Raw genomic sequence first — 20,118 nt, 5'->3', positions numbered from 1 at the left:
GCCGTAGCCCAGAGTTTGAAAAGCATGGTGTTAAAGTCTGCCTACCTCTATAAACGTGTTCCTTGGCTGGGTGTCCCAAAGATGGCAGACGTTGACCAAGCATTTTATAGAGAAACTAAAACACACAGAGGAAGATGTGAGCATTCGCTCACTGTAGCAAAGGTGGGAGCAGAGCCAGTTCCTGTCCTTAGTTTACTAATCAGGGCCAAGCCACCACTGTCCCTCTCAAGTCACAGGAACTTTAGGATTTCACTTTGCCTGGGGATTCCATAGCCCTCAGTCCTGCTCCTCAAGATATACAAAAGCTGCTTCTTATCAAGGAGTTAGACTTTCTTGAGCACTCCACTCTCAAGTACTGCTAAAAGGGGGAGACATACACACCTCTGTCAAATCTGAGTGAGTCCCTTCATAATAACAGGCACCTTTCTACTTTGTAAAACCAAGTCTAATCACAGGAGTCCTTAAATTGGAGAACCTTCTCTGGCTGTGGTTGGGGAGAGAGATGTGATGATGGAAGAAGGTCAGAGAGTCCTTTGAAGGTGGAGGAAAGAGACCAAGAAATGAGGGCAGCCTCTAAAAGCTGGAAATGGCAAGGAAATGGAGTCTTCCTTAGAACCTCCAGAAAGGAGTGCAATCCTGCTGACACCTCGGTTGTAGCTCATTGGGACCCGGGTCAGACTTCGAACCTTTAGAACTGTAAGAAAATGAGTCTGTGTTATTTTCAGCCACTAAGTCTCTGATAATCTGCTATGGGAGCAATGAAAAAAAAAAAGAACCCGAAAATATGTGGTAATGATGTGCACATGGAGAATACCCTTATTGTTGACAGATGAATGCTCATATGTTTAAGGATGAAAGGTCACCATGTCGGTAGCCTACTTTTTGATGGTCTGGCAAGAGACAAGTTAAGTGCATTTATTTGGTGAGAACAGAGTGGATGTGGCAAGATGCTAACAGTCAGTAAATCTAAGTCAAAGCCTACAAGCATTCTCTGGATGGTTATTTCAATTTTTCTGTGAATTTATCATTGAAAAAAAGTTTAAGTTTAAAAAAAAAAAAAAAGAAGTGAGGCAGAGATGGATAATTGTTGTGCTTTTCAAAATCACTGCCCAAAACACTTCCTAGGACAGCAGTCTCCCAGGAATCACTCTTGAAGTTTCTTCCCAGTGCATTGAGTTTCTGAGGATGAAGACTTCGTACAGGGTATAACGTAACACGTACGATGAGACTTTAATGTGCCAAATTAAAAACTTGAACAATATTACAAAGCAATCAGAACTCTCACAAACTGTCTTTGCCATTCTCATTTCAGATCCGAAGAGATAAAATTTAGAATGACAGCCACTTATGTTTTGACATGTTTAATCCGTGCAGGCATAAATGCATAATTTCTTCTGTCAGTCCATCTTTCTGTCCTTGTATATGAATTCTGGAATAGTTTATGTGTTGTATTCTTATGGGTGAGAAAAACTATTATGCTCAAATAACTTTCTTCTCGAAGAGGGTTTGGAGCCACCAAGGTGACGGCAGGGCAAAGGCACCATTCTGCTGAAGGCAATTTCACTTCTACATGAGTTCCCTGTCTAAAAGACAGACACTAAAGGATCACTTTTTTCATCATGAAGCCCATAGAGGCTGGGCTGGTAGCAAAACACTAGGGTTCAAATAGTCTCCAATTAGAGGCCAAGATTCTAATCACAGGTCACTAGAAGTGACTGGGTGATAGGTCCAAATACACAACGGGAGATTCATTATGTAAAAACACAACACAACAAACCTCTGTTCCTATTTGATTTGGAACTGCATAAGTCATATGACAATTCCTTAAATTTTTTCTGTAATTATAGTTTCATCATTTATCTTCTCCAGTAGCATAGCGTTTCTTCTTTTGCCTGTATTACTAACACTATATTCTATACATTAAACAGTTAGCTTTTTAAAATTTCTGGCTCATTTCCAGTCACTAATGTAAAATTATGATTCAGACTGTAGGCAAACAGCTAAGTATTTTCACCCCGTTATGGACTGAAGTGTATTCCCTACTCCTGAAATTCATGTGGTGAGGTCCTAAACCCCAAAGTGATGATATTTAGAGGTGGGATGTTTGGGAGGTAATTAAGTTATGAAAATGGAGCCCTCATGATGGGTTAGTACCCTTATACGGAGAGACATGAGAGAGATTTCTCTTTCTCTCTCCGATGCGTGAGGGTATACCAAGGTAACGGGCCTTTGCAAGCCAGGAGGAGAGCTCTTATCAGAAACTGAACTGGCCGACACCTTGGTCTTGGACTTCCCAGCTTCTACGACTGCAAGAAAGAAAGTTCTGGTGTTTAAGCCACCCAATCAATCTATAGTGTTTTGTTATGGCAGCCTGAGCTGACTAATTCATACCCAATACTCGGAGACTCATTCTATGCTATCCTTTCTCTTCTTTAACTCCATTACTGTATCAAGTAGTACATGAATACAGACATACATTCATGCAACAAGCATTTACTGAGCAACCACTGTGTGGCTCACACGAGGTCTGGCATTCAATATCCAAATTCTAGAGCAATGATACTAGGTAAGTACTCTGGTCATTAATCCTATGCTTTTGATATCAGGTCTCAAATCCTACTTTGATTGGGACTTGATTTCAAAAGACTTTAAGGCACCCTATGCTTTTATGACAACGTTTTTCTGGAAAACAATAGTCATTGAAGAATTGACCAAATTTTCTTGTAAGATCAGCTTAATAATTCAAGGTTGTGATTCAGAGATATCAAATGAATGATGAATGTTTGCAAAAAATACACCATAAATGTAATCATACTAAAACCAGAAACCTGAGTAGAGCCAAAACATAGTAAAATTATACTAAAAATTCTACAAAATGGACAGAATGTTGTAGGTGTATGATTACAAAGGGCTCCATCTACTCTAAAATCTAAACACACAACATGAAAATACAACTCTGCTGGACATTAAGCATGACCTAATGTAGTAGACATGTACACACACACACACACACACACAGCGTGTAAGTTCGAGAATTAATGATTGTCATTTAAAGAGGAGGGGCAGAGGTGCAGAGAAGTAAGGGGAGCTGGCTAAAGACAGCTTTAGCCTAGGGGCAGGGTGAGGCAGAAGCCCAAATCTCAGTCTTAGGGTTTTCTCCACATTTTTTACCCCCTTTTTGGAACCAAGCAGATAAGTACACTGATGTATCAGTGAGTAAGAACAGAAGAATTCCACGGAAATGGATACTAGGTTGGGGCACCTGGGTGGCTCAATCTATTAAGTGACTGGCTCTTGATGTTGGCTCAGGTCATGATCTCAGGGTCCTGAGATCGAGACCTGTGTTGGGCTCTGCACTCAGCAGGAAGACTGCTTGAGATTCTCTCTTTCTCTTTCCTTCTACCGCTGCTCCTCCCCTGCTCTCAACTCACTCTCTCTCAAATAAATAAATCTTAAAAGAGAGAGAGAGAGAGAAATTGATACTAGGTTACAACAAGCAAAGAGCTAATTGTGAACAGCACATTATTCAGGCTGATGGCACCTGCTCCGAGTTTTCATAAAGAATCTACTTGGAATAAAATTGCATTGAAGTGCTTTGATAGCGCAGAACATGCTTTGTTCAGCTAAGCCACTAAATAAGCCTGGCTAACTAAGTTTTCTTTGTAGGATGTTGTCACTCAATTGTTGTCACTGGATATTAACAATAAGGTACACGCTTTTCCTATAGGTGCTAGGACTTCTAAGGTATACAGTTTTTCTGCCAGGAGCAACTGTAAGTTACGTATTTATACAAATAGCAATAGTTTTCCATAAAAAACATTTATTAAGCTTCAAAACAGATGATCACATGTAGGATTAAAATAACCAATAATCATAAGTTGAACACATACTCTAGTTTTTCAACTACCGAGAATGATTGCAGATTTAAAAGTCAAAATTCAGGTATCATTGAGCCTCCGCACCTGAGTATTCCAGCTCACTGATCATTCTGGTTACTTCTCAAATTACCATACAATCTCCTTTTGAATAAATTAAATCTACTCAGGGCAGAGACACTAAACACCTGATCTTAAGCAAAGGCAATGACTCCCAAACTAAACAAGGAAGGGGTCTGTCTTCAAGGTAGCTTTCTTGGAACAGAGAAGGAGAAGGAACTGAGGAATGGGAGGGGTGTAGGGGATATATGGAAGTCCAAGAAAGAGATAGGGACCTCCGGGACTAAGTGAGATAATACAAAGAAGAGTAAATGCTTTGCATCAAATGGGCATAAAAGTGAAGATGGCTTCAGATTAAGATTTTTTTGCAGGGGTAAACATAAATGTTAGAATGACGATGTATTTGTAGAAAATTAGTGAACAGGCAGTGAACAGTAACATGGTTTGAGGATATGTGGAATTTTTTTTTTTGGCAAACAAAAACTTAAAGCCTAAGTAATAATTACTCATAGTTAAATAACTTATAATGCTCAGCACTGATTCCCCTATCCAGCACCTACCCACCCTTAGTCTTGTGCCCCTGAAGAAAGCACCTATAGCTTACAAAAACCAACTATTTCTGTTCCAAGTTCTTCCAGTGGTTATATCCACATGGAAATTGCTACTTGTTGATGTGTTAATTTTAGATATTTTGATTCTGACTGCCCTTCTTCCCCCTCCCCCCATTATATCCAGTTCCCCTTCTTAATGTAGTTACATGATTATGTTTAGTTCATCTATTGGCCTCTTGGATTTTTATGCATGCCTTTACCTCTAGCCGACTCCCCACACGACAAATTGCTTATTTAACTACCCTCCTAGTCTCTGAGCCCCTAAGGCAGGAGGGAAGCAGGGAGGTGTGCAGAGCGGGAGAGAGTTTTGGGGAGGACATGCTGGAAAGGCATCTGTTACCTGAGCTGAATCTTTTTTTTTTTTTTAATTTTTTTTTCAGCATAACAGAATTCATTGTTTATGTACCACACCCAGTGCTCCATGCAATACGTGCCCTCCATAATACCCACCACCAGGTTCACCTAAACCCCCACCCCCTTCCCTCCAAAACCCTGTTTGTTTCTCAGAGTCCACAGTCTCTCATGGTTCATCTCCCCCTCCAATTTCCCCCAACTCACTTCTTCTCTCCATCTCCCCATGTCCTCGGTGTTATTCCTTATGCTCCACAAATAAGTGAAACCATACGACAATTGACTCTCTGCTTGACTTATTTCACTCAGCAAAATCTCTTCTAGTCCCGTCCATGTTGCTACAAAAGTTGGGTATTCATCCCTTCTGACGGAGGCATAACACTCCATAGTGTATATGGACCACATCTTCCTTATCCATTTGTCCGTTGAAGGGCATCTTGGTTCTTTCCACAGTTTGGCGACCGGGGCCATTGCTGCTATAAACATTGGGGTATAGATGGCCCTTCTTTTCACTGCATACATCTACCTGATCTGAATCTTGCAAGCAGAACAGGACAAGGCAGAAGGAGGCAGGGGTGGGATGAGCAGAGGACATTCCAGGAAGAGCAATGGGCATGGCAAACACAAAGAGGGAGGAAAGAGCACAGTAGATGGAGAACTGGGAAAAGTTCAGTACGGAAAAAAAGAGGCGGGTGAGAAGGTGAGCGGTTCATCTTCTGGAAGGATGTCAGCCTGCAGCAGAGAGCGTCTGTGAGTAGAGACAGAGCTGGGGAAAGACAACGGCAGGCACAGACCTCCTTGGCGGTGGTTTTGGACTGTCTCACTGTTGGCTGATGTCTTAGGAACACCTCTTCCTGCTCTTCCCTGCGCTAGGTAACAGGTTCCCTCCCAACCCAGAACACTATTCTCAGCCTCTTTCTGAAGGGCTGAGTGGGACTCATTTGGGCAGATCATGATCTTCTCTTTGATAAGACTCCAAAGGAGAGAAAGAGGAATGGTGTTAAACTAAAATCTAAGTTTAAAAAGTTAAGAAATTCCACAATCTGAAATTATACAAAAAAACAAGGCAGAAAACACTCTATCAGTGACTTTTTACCAATACTAATGAATAATTATAATCCTCCAATAATTGTCTACATAGATTAGCATTTATGCAATATATAGGAGGGATTTTAAGGTCTTTTTCATTTACTGCCAATCTTATGCTAACAAGAGAGATATCATTTTAATATAATAACAAAGTGCCTAATGCAATCGTCTTGAACATTAGTTGATATGTTTTGTAGCTTAGTCTCCAGTTAATTACCTGTCTTTTTTGTTTAATTTTGAGATTAAGTCTGCTTCTCACCTGGTCTTGCCTGGCAGTGCCCTACATCCGTCTATGACCTTCATCTTGTTTGATCGAGGGGAAAAAAAAACATTTTAGCAAAGCATTTTCTACCCTTGTACTCACTTAATATATTCATATTTTCTGATTCATCTTTCCTTTTATAATTATATTTTTAAGACATATTAAGCCTGCAGAGATAGTGGAATATATGTCTTCATTCTAATGAACATTTTCTTCAAGCTAGCTAGCCCATTTTCTCCTACACTGGATCTTTTACTTGTTCCTTCAAATTCATCTAAAGATTCTTCAATAGCTATAGTTACTAGGAATCTTTTTTTTTTTTTAAGATTTTATTTATTTATTTGAGAGAGAGCACATGAGAGAGCATGGGCGGGGGGTGGAGGGTGGGCAGAGGGAGAAGCAGACTCCCCACTGTGCAGAAAGCCTGATGGTGGTTTGGGGGGGGCAGTGGGATGGATCCTGAGCCGAACACAGACACTTAACCAACTGAGCCACCCAGGCACCCTCCCCCACTTTTTAAAAGTAGGCTCCATACCCAGTGTGGATCCCAATGTGGGGCTTGAACTCAGGACCCTGAGCTCAAGACCTGAGCTGAGATCAAGAGACATTTAACCAACTGAGCCACCCAGGCACCCTGTTATTGGGAACCTTTTGACAGCTATTGCTTATACTGTCTTGAGGACTTTAAAATTTCCAGATGGAATTTTTATGAAAAATTATTTATGTTCTACTTTATTCATATTGTGTTTCATCTAAACATATTTCTAAGCCCACTAGATTTCGGCCTCTCTGTCTAATCTGAGCTGGCTGAAGAAACCAAACAGGTCTGTAAAGACCTACCAAAGGCAAAACCGAAATAAAACAGACTAATTAGTGGCCGTACCAAGGACTAGAACCTGGGCCTGTTTGCTTCCAAAAGGAACATGGTCCTACATGTGCCACTTTTAGGGAGGCCACTGAAGGCACTTTCCTCCAATTAAGACACTGGCTCACCATTCTCTACATTTTATTCTTTTCATTTGAAGAATGGGTGATTTTTCCTATTTTAAAATTAGTTTCATCCATCTAACATTTACCGAGGATCTGTGATGTACTATGAGGGTTTCATAGAAGGTAGGTGAAGGTGCAATCCTTTCTTCTTTCATTCTCTTTTTTTCATTAACCATTTAATACAGAACTCATACCAAATAAAATCTCAGGAATGGCCTTGCTCTTTGAAATAGTATTTTGCTGTTCTTTAGGAACACTGAGTCCCTAATTTCATAAGACAACAAAAAGCAGCCTTAATAAACACGACACTCACTTGATTCTCCAGATAAAACAAGAAGTTATCTTGTAAAACACTCAATAACTAAATATAGCTAAAATAGCCTTACTCTCTCTTCCCTATTCAGGTCTGCATTACACTCTATCTGAAACCTACATAATTTATTTTATATCATCTTTATATTTTCACACTCTTTGTGTTATCTTTCTTTTTTCAACAATGATTCTTTTTCTTTTTTCTTTTCTTTGATTAAGAAAACACAAAACTCAGAGAATTCATAACAACGTAATACAATGAATACTAACAATTACAAACTAAATCCAGAGGAAAAGCACTTATATGACAAATGTCTGACATTAGCATAACATGATTAGAAAACAAGTCAAGATTATAATGATCAATGAAAATGAAGGAATAACTCAAAAGTTCAAACCTATAAATTCCTGATCTATTTTGAGGCTGGAGGATCGTGGCGGGGTAGTTCTTAGAGCTAGACCTTCTGGGCTCAAACTGTAGCTCTGTCACTTAGTAGCTCTGTCGATCTGAGGAAGTTAATGAATTTCTCTACCCCTGTTTCCTCATCATACCTGAAAACTCATAATGTTGCTATACAGTGCCAGACACCATCAACTCAGACTGTTGTAACTGTTCGAACAGATTGTATGATTTTTTTTTTATCATCCATCTTACTGCCTGCTAGACTTCAAGACTAATTTGTAGGCTTTATATCTTCCTTGATTTCTATCAGCTGAAGACTCTGGTTCTGGTCTCACTAATCACATCTATCTACTTAAGGATTTTCAAACCTGGCTCTAGAGAAGTGATTCTTGTTTTCTAAAATCCTGGGTCGCAGAGTGAAATGGGGGGTCACAGACTTTGGGGGACAAACTTTCTAATACAGATAGCCTTCCCAACTCCTAGACAATCCCTCCTCACCCCTGTTACTTGTCCCAACACCTTACGTACGTCTTCTATTAATTATATCTCCAGAAAGTGGGACTGCTTTTATCAGTGGATATTCATTGATCTCAAAAGGATAAATATATACATATATATGACAGGTGCAAAGACAATGGGCTACAATGCCTGCTTTCACCTTCCTGGGGAACAAAAGGATATTTGCTATTTTTCCTTTTTCTATTAAAACCCTGGCTTGACCTATTTTTTCCCCCTCTATTCAAAGTTAAGCCTGGAAATAACATACTTTATTTTTTAGCTAAAAAAACAAGAAGAGGAAAGGGCCTCATTTAGTAATGAAGGGAACATAACCTTTATTCAATGCAAAGGGCACTGGATTCTATATTCATCCATGTGCCAAATAGCCCTCTGAGCTTTAAAAACTAATTATAGGAGGGGAGTGTGACTTTTCAGTGTTTTTGGCTCCCGCCATGCTGTATGGTACTCTAACGTGCTCAATCAAGGCTCTGTCAACCCTACCACATTGGCATATCAATGAAGGGTGTTCTGTCCTGCTTATCCTCGCTTTCAATGTATAATCAGGAGAGAGAAAGTGAAAGATTAAGAGGAAAGAATCACAAAACAGAACAGACTGAAAAAGTTATTTTTCTATCGTTAAAGTAAACATAATTTGTTTTCAAACTATGTCTACATGCCAAAGCATGGACGAATCTCTTGGGCATAATGTTCAGCAAAATAAATCCCATACTACGATTAAACTTATATAAAATTTGGGGATACTCAATCTGATCTATGGTGATCAAAGTCGGAACAGTGGTTACCTTGAGGGTGGGCTGTCTGGGTGCTAGAAGAGTTCTGTATCTTTTTTTTTTAAGATTTTATTTATTTATTTGACAGAGAGAGATCACAAGTAGGCAGAGAGGCAGGCAGAGAGAGAGAGAGGAGGAAGCAGGCTCCCTGCAGAGCAGAGAGCCCGATGCGGGACTCGATCCCAGGACGCTGAGATCATGACCTAAGCTGAAGGCAGCGGCTCAACCCACTGAGCCACCCAGGCGCCCAAGAGTTCTGTATTTTGATCTGAGAGGTGATTCCGTGGATATAATCATATATAACATTTCACTGAGTTATATACCTTAGGTTACACTTGACTTCGTCTATATTGTAATTCACCAAAAATTTTTAAAAATGTATGTATAAGTTGTTTTACCTTTTAAGGTGAAAGGTGCTATGCCTCAGTGAGCAAAGCAGGAATAAGGAACTGAGGGACCTAATCTAGCTTTTCCATATTGGAAGCACGAGGTGATACACTGATAGGCAGCTCTTGGGATTGGCATTCTCTTTTTTGGAATAGGGCTAGAAGCCCATCCCTTTAAGCTACCGGAGATACTAATAAAACTAACTGAAAATCTCTTTGCAAGCATAGAAGACAATTAAGAAGTTACATAATAATAAGCCAAGGAAACAGGAAGATTTACGTTCATTTAAAGTAATCTGAAAAGCTGGGAAAAAATAATTTATCCCCTAGAAATTGTTTCTAATAAAACAATTCAGGTTATAGATATGATTAAATGGATACACTTAAAGAGAAAAATATATTCAGCACAAAAAAGGTTTTCGAGAAAAACATCTCTAGGACTTCGGTATCCTTACAGATTTCTAAGTATCAATCTACCTCTAACAAAGGAGCTGCATCCTGATATTTTAAGAATGCCTACAAATTAGTAGGGAAAAGACAGACCACTTTAGTGAAAATGGGCAACAGATATGACCAAATATATTACAAAAGAGCATATTCAAATGGCCAATAAATACATGAAAGCACATTAAAAGGTGCTCAATTTCATTAGTCATGAGAGAAATGCAAAATAAACCACAATGAGAGACTTCTACGAAACTACAAGGTGGCTAAAATTTAAAAAACGGGAAATATCAAGTACAGATGAGATACGGAGCAACTGGAACTCTCATATACTGCTGTGAATATAAATTCTCACTGCCACTCTAGAAAACGGTTTGGCACCGTGTACCTAAAGTGACCATATGCATACCCTATGACCCAGCAATTCTACTCTGAGAATACAAGCAACAGAAATATATACGTATGGCTACCAAAATACATGTAGTAGAATATACATAGCAACACTATATGAAACAGTTCCAACTTATGCCTATCAGCAGAATAAATGAATGTATACACATATAAACACACACACACACACACACACACAATTTAATACAGACTATAGAGTAATGGGGACCTATACACAACAATATGGAAGAATCTTGCCAACAGAATGTGAAACAAATGAAGCCAGTCATAAAAGAATACATAAGTGCTTGATTTCATTTATATAAAATCCAAAAACAGATTCAATTATTCTCTGTGTTTAGAAGTCAGATGAGGGCAACTTTTAGAGATGTAAGTAGTAACTCGTAGCAGGAAGCATGAGAAGGCTCCTTGTTGCTATGCCTTCTGGGTATAGGTTACACAATAAAAAGTATGAAAATTTACCAAGCTGTGCCTTTGACCTATGCTCAAACTAAAACATAAATTTTTAATGAAAAATAAACTATAGGTAATGTAAACAGAGAAACAAAAACTCTAAGAAAGAATCACAAGGAAATTCTGGAAATCAAACACATCACAACAGAAATGAAAAGTATTTTTGATGAGTTTATCAATACACAGTGCATAATCACGGAAAGAATCAGTGAGCTAGAAGAAATGTCAATAGAAACTTCCAAAATTGAAATCCAAAGAGAAAAAAAAGAATGAAAAGACAATAGAATATCCAAGAACTGTAGGAATAATCAAAGAAGTATAGTATTTGGACAATGGGAATACCAGAAGGAGAAGAAGGAGAAAAAGGAACAGGAGAAATATTTGAAGAAATAATGACTGAATTTCCTCACACCAATGACGGATATCAAATCATAGATCTAGGAAGCTCAGAGTACCCCAAACATCACACACACACACACACACACACACACACACACATCACTACACCTAGGCATATAATATTCAAATGGCCCAAAATCAAAAACAAAGAATAAAATCTTGAAAGAAGCTTGAGGCAAAAAGTTACTTACTGAAGAACAAAGATAAAAGTTACATTAGACTTCTCTTCAAAAACCATGGAAGCAAGAATAGTGGATTGAAATATTTAAAGTGTTAAAACAATCACCAACCTAGAATTTTGTGCCCTACAAAATTATTTTTCAAAAGCAAAGGAGAAATAAAGACTTTTTCTGGCAAACAAAAATTGAGGGAGTTTGGGAGATCCCCACTACTTGTGAGATGGGATGTTGTCCAAATTAAGAATCATTTAACAAGCCAATTAAAAAATGGGGGAAGTTGTCCGTAGCAGACCTGCCTTACAGAAGATGTTAAAAAAGTTCTTTAGGGCAAAGGAAAATTACTTAGTTCAGAAATTTGGCTCTACTTTAGGTAAGGAAGAGCATTAGAGGAGGAATAATAAAATCTTTTATTTCTCTTACTCCTCACTGATCAGATAACAATTTGTTGAAAAGAATAATAGCAGCATTATACGGAGTGATTATTGCTTATGGATAAATGAAATACATGAATGACAACAACGTTATAAGGAATGGAAGGGAGAATTAGGAACACTTCCTTATAAGGTACTTGCATTACCTGTTTTAGTGGGCTGGTGTTAAGTGGACTTGAATTAGTTATAAATGTATATTGCAAACTCTAGAGAAACCACTATAAAAGGTAAAAGAGGAGTATAATTTATATGCTAAGAGAGGGGAGAAAGTAGAATCATATAAAATAGTCAATTAAAACCAGAAAGCAGAAAAGCACAACCCATAAAAGAAAAAAATACAGTAAGCTGGACTTCATTAAAATGTAAAACATTTGTTCTACAAAAGAAGCTGTAAAGGGAATGAAAAGGTTAAGTCTCAGACTGGGAGAAAATCTTTGCAAAACACATATCAAATGGAGGACAGCAACCAAAACATACAAAGAACTCTTAAAACTCAACAATAAGAAAACACAACCCAATTTAAAAAATGAGCAGTATCTCAACAAAAATATATATACAAATATCAAATAAGCATATGAAAAGATGATGTTCAACATCATATGCCGTTAGGGAAATACAAATTAAAACAATGAGATTTCACTACACATCTGTTAGAATGTACCAACTCCGCAACATTAGCACCAAATGCTAGAGAGGATGGGGAGCAACAGGAACTCTCAATCACTGCCGGCAGGAATGTAAAATAGAACCACTTGGGAAAAACGGTGACAATTTTTTTACAAAACAAAATATACTCTTATACATGATCTGGCAATCACAGTCTGTAGTATTTACCCAAATGAATGAAAATGAATCAAAACTTACATCCACAGAAAAACCTCTACACAAGTGTTTAGAGCACCTTTATTTATAATTGCTAGAACTTGGAAGCAATCAAAATGTTCTTCTACTGGTGAATGGATTAAACAAACCATAGTACATCCCTATAATGGAGTATCACTCAGGGATTTAAAAAAAAACAGTTATCAGGTCACAAAAAGACATGGAAGGAATCTTAAGTGCGTATTTTTAAGCATAACAAGCCAATTTGAAAAGGCCACATGTGATTCCAACTCTAAGCTGTGCTGGAAAACGCAAAACTCTGGAGACGGTAAAAAGAAATCAATAGTTGACAGGGCTTTGGGGAAAGGAAGGCAGGGATGACTATGGGGAACACAGAAGAGTTCTAGGGCAGCACAACTGAACCTGAATGACACTGAGATGATACATCCAATTATCTTTGTGAAGACCCATAGAATGTACAACAGGAAGAGTAAACCCTAATGTAAATTACAGACTTTAACTGATAATAATGTATCAATATTAGCTCATCAAGTATGACACACATACCATATTTAATGCAAGATGTTAAAAACACAGGACATTGAACGTGGTGGGTTAGAGTACATGATGGGAACACTACACATTTTGCTCAATACCTTCTGTAAACTAAAACTCTCCCTCCTCAAAATAAAGTCCATTAACCTAAAAAGTGAACTCTCTCTCTCTCTCTCTCTCTCTCTATATATATATATATATATATATATAGTTAAATTATAGGTGAATTTGTGAGTTTCACAATTTTTATATGGTATTAAATGGTACTCTAACAAATTTTCATAATAAAAGGCTGGAAAAATGTGGCACTATCATTCATGTATGAATACAGGTAACTTTGTGAGCAGCAAAAACCCATTTACCTACAGTTACAACCCACATTCTGAGAAAACGATGAGCCCACAGTTGTATGGGAAGTTAAAAGTAAAATACTGGCCATTACTTTCTTTATTCCTTTTTTGATCTTTGCTTCTTTAAAGTGCTCTGATTTTTTTTAAAAAAGATTTTATTTATTTATTGGACAGACAGAGATCACAAGCAGGCAGAGAGGCAGGCAGAAGGGGTGGGAGGGAAGCAGGCTCCCCGCTGAGCAGAGAGCCCGATGCAGGGCTCGGTATCAGGACCCTGAGATCATGACCTGAGCTGAAGGCAGAGGCCTAAAGCACTGAGCCACCCAGGCGCCCCTAAAGTGCTCTGATTTTATTTTTACTATTTATTCATTCACTTGGATAGGCAAAAAGCAGTAAGGTTAAACCTAATTTTAATGTGACAAAGTACCACTTCATTTTTCTCCTTACTTTACACAGCTCTACAGTGACAGAGGTGAAATACTTCACTGTGGCCATGTGAAAATGAATAGTGTCACTGAATAAAGTCACAGTGTCATGGCTATGTAAATAATTTAAACTGTACAAAGTTAAATGTTGAGTGATAAAGTTGAGACCTTACTTCTCTCAAAATAAGTAGGAAACAATCAGAGATAATACAATGCATTTGAACAAACATGAGAAGCTCATCTATATTTCCAGAAAGTTCCACTAACAGTTCTAGGAACTGCAATTGCTAAGAACAATTTTAAAAGACTCTGTATGGGCAAGAATTTTATGTCATTAATTGTCATCTTTCCAAGGTATGGCACATAATAAGGTCAATACAGCTTGGCTGAATAAATAAATACATTAATGAGTAAACCATAAGATTCCCATTAGAGGGAAAAATGACCTACAAATTAAAAGACATTTTAACTTGATTTAACAATTCTCTAATTTGATCCACATTAATCCCTTTTAAAAAACTTTTTAAAGATTTTATTTATTTATTTTTCAGAGAGAGAGAGAGAGAGAGATCAAGTAAGCAGAGAGGCAGGCAGAGAGAGGGGGGAAGTGGGCTCTCCGCTGAGCAGGGAGCCCGATGCGGGGCTCGATCCCAGGACCCTGAGATCATGACCTAAGCCAAAGGCAGACGCTTAACCCACTGAGCCACCCAGGTGCACCCCTTCTAAAATTCTGAGTACATGGCATATTTACATGGGAAATGAGGTGTGTTAGGATAGAAACAGACTTTATTAATTGAGTTCACTGCTGCTTGTTATTTAGAATTGCCCCGAATTTCATGTAAGGAGGAGTTAGCTAAACAGATGTTTTTACTCCCAATGTTTAATACAACATAGGAAAGAAATCTGTTACCTTATGAAATCTTCTTCTTCTTCTCTCTTTGGTCTCAGCTGTTTGGGCTGAGCCATGTTCACCCAGTTTGGCAGAGATTTCAGGAGTCTGCTGATGTCATCGTCTTTTGCCCACGATGCGCTGATGACAAGTTTCTCTTCTGACTGAACAATGCCCCTGAACACAATCAGTGGAAAAGAGATATTTCAGCACATTGCCTGCTGTCCAGTTAGCATTTTTCATCTACCTTTGCGGCAGCAGGAAAAAAAAAAAAACCACTGCCATCTCTCTTATTAACATGACCCATTATCTGAGTTGGAGTCGTGACATCCATTAATAGGTCACGTTCCTGGAAAACCATTTCTAGATTTTGTTCATAGTTTTTTCACTGCTGAGTAACTGTGAAAAGGTCATAATAAGATAGTTTGTCACCCTTATCGTAGTTAGTCCCTCAGGATAAATAAACACATATGGTAGGTTTGGGGGGTGGATCTTTCAAGAAAGATGTTGAATACATAAGAATGTTATGAAACGAAGTAACATGGATGGAACTAGGAAGGTGACAAAGTGTTACAAAAGGCCGTTCTCTGACTTCTTGGTTTAAATCACCAATCAGCTCTACTTCAAGGTACTTTTTGAACTAGGGACACCCCTATATTCAAAGTAAATCTACCGTCATAGAGAAACCTTCTGCCCCTGATGTCAGGCAGAGAAAGTCTTTGATTATTGCTCTCTCCAGTGGGCTTTGACTGGTGACCTAGAGTGACAGGCTTCAAGTCCTTTAATAGGGCCCAGGGGTGAGCTATTAACACTGCGCTTACCAGAAATTCCCTGTAAATTCATCTTAAACGTTCAGTTTCAACTTAATTAAAAAGCCTCTCCTTCTGCTCAACATTTCTATCACTATAACTAATTTCAATGGTCTAAAAATCATCAGCAACTCTAGGTGACAGGAATGACATTTATTGATGAGGGGAGTGCTACTTAGCTGGCTACCCCATCCCAAGTTGACCCAGACTCCAGAAGTGTCCCCCTCTCACAGGCGGGAATTTTTGTTGGTGTAAGAATCACAGCTAGAGGACATTACGCACTTCTTAATCTACAATATATGTACGGTGGGTATGCACGATAAAACCTCCTTACCCAACAGACAATTTAATGCTTGTCAACAAAGGAAGCTGAAGCCTAAAAACTCTGACTCAAGGCAACCTGACTCGAGGTAATAGGATTTCGGGTTGTAGGGAGCAGTACCACTCTGTTCTTTGAAAATAGGCTAGAATTACTAGCTGACTTCTAGCATTCTCACGATAAGCAAAAGGTTTCTTTTTTTCTTTTTTAAAGATTTTATTTATTTATTTGACAGACAGAGATCACAAGTAGACAGAGAGGCAGGTACAGAGAGAGAGGGGGAAGCAGGCTCCCCGCTGAGCAGAGAGCCCGATGCGGGACTTGATCCCAGGACCCCAAGATCATGACCTGAGCCGAAGGCAGCGGCTTAACCCACTGAGCCACCCAGGCGCCCCACAAAAGGTTTCTAACAGTAACTATGGTCAGCAATACAGAAATTAGGCTACAGAACCTTCTTTCCTCTGGTCTCTCAAATCACTCTCCCTGGTACTTCCTATTCTCTTTTTTCTGTTATTTTCTAGCATCTTTTCTGCGGTGTTTATGGATGAGTCTCACAGTCTTTCACCCATTCAGATGTGGGGTGCTGGGTACCATGTCACATTCATGATGTATGCCAGGTGGGCTGTCAATGTTCTTAGGCCTTCCTTTTACTCGCTTCTGCTCAACTTCCCCTCGCAGTCCCTCAATGCTCTTTTTTAAACCTTCACCTTTTATCTCCCCCTTGCTTATGCCCTACAGTCTCCCTATCTGACACAGCAGGGAGGCTTCTTAATTATGTACTTGCAAACATTCCCCCTCTATTCCCCACAGAAATATCTTCAAATCTATCTCATCCTCATTCACTTCCAATTAATCCTTCTACCTAGGCCCTTAGGGATCCTCCCTACTGCCCCCCAAATCCACTTTTTGATATCTCGTATTTCTCTTGATGTATTTCCCACCCACCCCCCCACCGCCTTTTTTTTTTTGAAGAACGAATCAGTCTCTTCCTTGATCCTGCACTTCTCTCCAGGGAAGCTCTTCTCCACCCTTCACAGACACTGTCACCCACTGAATGGCCTTCACTCACCGACTTCCCTTTCTCACTCATTTTATCCATTTATGAACTCTCTCTCCAGGATCTACTCTAGGATTGAACCCACCAATTGCTTTTTTGAAATGCTTTGCATTATTGTATTTTTCCTGTCTAGATTTTCTTTTTAGCTCTTTTAGAAATCCACTGGCCTCCCTCCTCCAAAATGACCTGCCCTTGTATTACGGATTCTATTCTTTATCTTTCTGAATATTTTATTTTATTTTACTTTCTGAATATTTTAAAAGCAGCAATTTTAAACTTCCTTTCCTGTGGCTTTATATTTTTTGGTAGTTCGATGGATGTCAAATGTCCTGTTAGTTGCATTTTCCTCTTTTTCTCATGATAAGGAGTTTTCTCATGTCATCTGCTATTGGTCTGTAAGCTCTCCCTCAGTGGGACTTGTCCTCTGTGGGAATCCCACAGTTGCCCTGAGTTTCAGAATTTTGTAGAATTTTTCATTTTAGCACTAGCTGAAATGAAAAAAAAAAAAAGCTTTATGAAATACTACCTTAAAAGTACCCACATTGTTCACTTACATATATTTTCTAAAGACTGGCTTAATTCAATAATCAATATTTTATTACTGGCTTCACTAATATTCATAGATCCTATTTTATTAAAAAAAACAGAAATCAAAAGGAACTAAGATGCTACCTATATACTGCTTTCAACTATAAATTATTAATTCATACAGGAATGAAGATCAATCCTAAATGTCATTCCAAGTATTCGAATTTGAAATATTGACATTGATCAGCGACGTACAATTAGCCCAAAGGGAATTTTGCACTCAAATGGAAAAGTATCCATCCTCACTGACTGCATTTATTAGTTTATCATTTTGGGATAAGCTGGATGGTGTGGGCTACAAAATTCTAGAACATATTCAAATAGCCCCCAAAAAGAAGAGCTAAATTTCCAACAATTATTCCACAAGAGGAGTAGGGTTAATCACAGTACTAGAACCATAATCTACTAATTAATTCACAGCTCAATGGGCCACAGAGCCATCTGTGTAACTATTTGTACCCGTTCCCAGGAGGAAGAGGAAAATGAGTATACCTCTTGAAACAGGTGATGAGGCCGCCATGAGGAGGGTCTACCCTCTAGACACAGTTGAGTGAATTTCACTCAGAAAACATCTGCTGGTGCTGACTGGCTCTCGTGTGCATGGCCTCCTCTCTGGAGCCGTTGGGAAGTGCAAGTGTGCCTGGTCCCTGGACACAGCTGTGGTGCCGAGTCTTCCATTAGGTAAACAACGCGGGGCAGGTGGGGCTAATTGGATTCAACTGTTCAGTGACAGGCAGGGCATGGCGTTTGCTTTCCCAGGCTGAATCTCCCAGATCCTTCAAAAACTAGGAGCCAAGGGAGACAGATGAACCCCTGGTCACGGACGGTTCAAATTCAGCTGCTGCAGTGGATTTTCAGCTGGGAATGATTGGACCTACCGCAGGCCAAAGGGTAGTACAATGTCCACTAACACAGTGATGGTGACAATGAGGGCTGCAGAAATAAGAGGTCATGGGATGCCGCCAATTCAAACAAAACAAACACGAAAACAAAACCCCCAAATCCCTTAAGATGAGACGGAGCAGAACAAGAATAGGCAGAATAAGCAAATTAGGCTCTTTTTATATCACTCTCAAGGCTGGTCAGAGAGCGTGATGATGGTCTGGATTTCTACCTAAGAATCACAACTTCAGAAACATCTGATTACTCTGGAGATGGCTCATGGGAAGCAGAAACAATTCAAGGGGAACTGCGGAAAAGGGTTTTTAAAAAAATTTATTTATTCGATGAAGAGATAGAGAGAGAGCACAAGTAGGCCGAGCATCAGGCAGAGGGAGAGGAAGAAACAGGTTCTCCGCTGAGCAGGGAGCCCAACGTGGGGCTCGATCCTAAGACTCTGGGATCACGACCTGAGCCAAAAGCAGATGCTTAACCGACTGAGCCACCTAGGCTCCCCCTGTGGAAAAAGGATTTGAAATTTGAGAGTTTGTAGAAGGTATCTTAGAATACCGCTTCGATCATGGAGAAGGCAGATCGTCCTCCTTACCAATACCTCCTTGCCAGGATAGTATTCCCTTGCTTCATATGGGAAGTCTTCAGCATTCCCTATTCTGCCCATTCCTACCCAGCCACACTGTCTACCTAGTCATTTTGATTTCTCAACCTCTCCCTCACACATCGCATCAAGGCATGCTACCCCACTGCTTGCTCCCCCTGTTCAGTCCACTAGGAGTTTCCTTATTCATTCAGCAAACACCCCGAGGGTCAGTGAGTTGCCTAGGCTGGGGCCAGACCTGGTTTCTGCCGTCAGCGATTTCAAGTGTATCCTAATGTCACCTTTTCTTCATGCGCTGGCACAAGTTTTCGGTCTTCTGTGAACCCTAAGGATGGTTATACCTTCTCCTAATCAAAACATACTGGTGTTTTCTATCAGCGGAGCCACAAAGATTAGAAGATTTTTATTTGTATTCTCTACCAGGCCCAACCAAGGCAGAAAGACAAAAATAAAGACAAGGCAAAAAATAAAATAAAATAAAATGAAATAAACAAACTGATGCTGAATTGGAAGAGGCAGAAACTTTTAAAAACCTGTGATTTCCAGTCTTTTAATGACTATTTTGGGACACCTAAGCTGCTGGCAGTACCCCAGGACAAAGAGGACAAGGAGAGGCAGAGAAGCTCTCAGCTCGGAAGTAGCAGGCTAATGGACCAACAGGCTGATTGCTAATGCAGCATTTGGAGAATCCACAGCTGAGTTTTCCTCTAAGCCCCAAGGGGTGGGACTAATTAAGGAAAAGACTTCTAGTCCTCATTACCCTTTTCGGAAATCTCTCTTTATCCAAAGCATGTAACATGACATCATTAGACACTACAGTCTTTCTCTCCAGAGTGAGGTGCTCCCAGAAAGGTGAGATGTTCC

At 39.4% G+C, this 20,118-nt stretch overlaps 1 protein-coding gene across 1 annotated transcript in view; it reads right to left on the bottom strand.

Moving 5' to 3' along the window:
* The window catches only part of EXOC4 (exocyst complex component 4), a 724,031-nt gene that overhangs the window by 123,867 nt on the left and 580,046 nt on the right, over positions 1–20,118 (bottom strand). The window contains exon 13 of the mRNA XM_044246587.1: positions 15,008–15,163. Within this exon, the coding sequence (XP_044102522.1) occupies positions 15,008–15,163 (156 nt within the window). The remainder of the gene's footprint in view (positions 1–15,007; positions 15,164–20,118) is intronic.

This window comes from Neovison vison, chromosome 4, assembly GCF_020171115.1.
Source record: "Neovison vison isolate M4711 chromosome 4, ASM_NN_V1, whole genome shotgun sequence".
In the NCBI taxonomy this organism is placed as follows: domain Eukaryota; kingdom Metazoa; phylum Chordata; class Mammalia; order Carnivora; family Mustelidae; genus Neogale; species Neogale vison.
The sequence above is the reverse complement of the archived record's forward strand: the minus strand, read 5'-3'. Positions and strand labels throughout refer to the sequence as shown.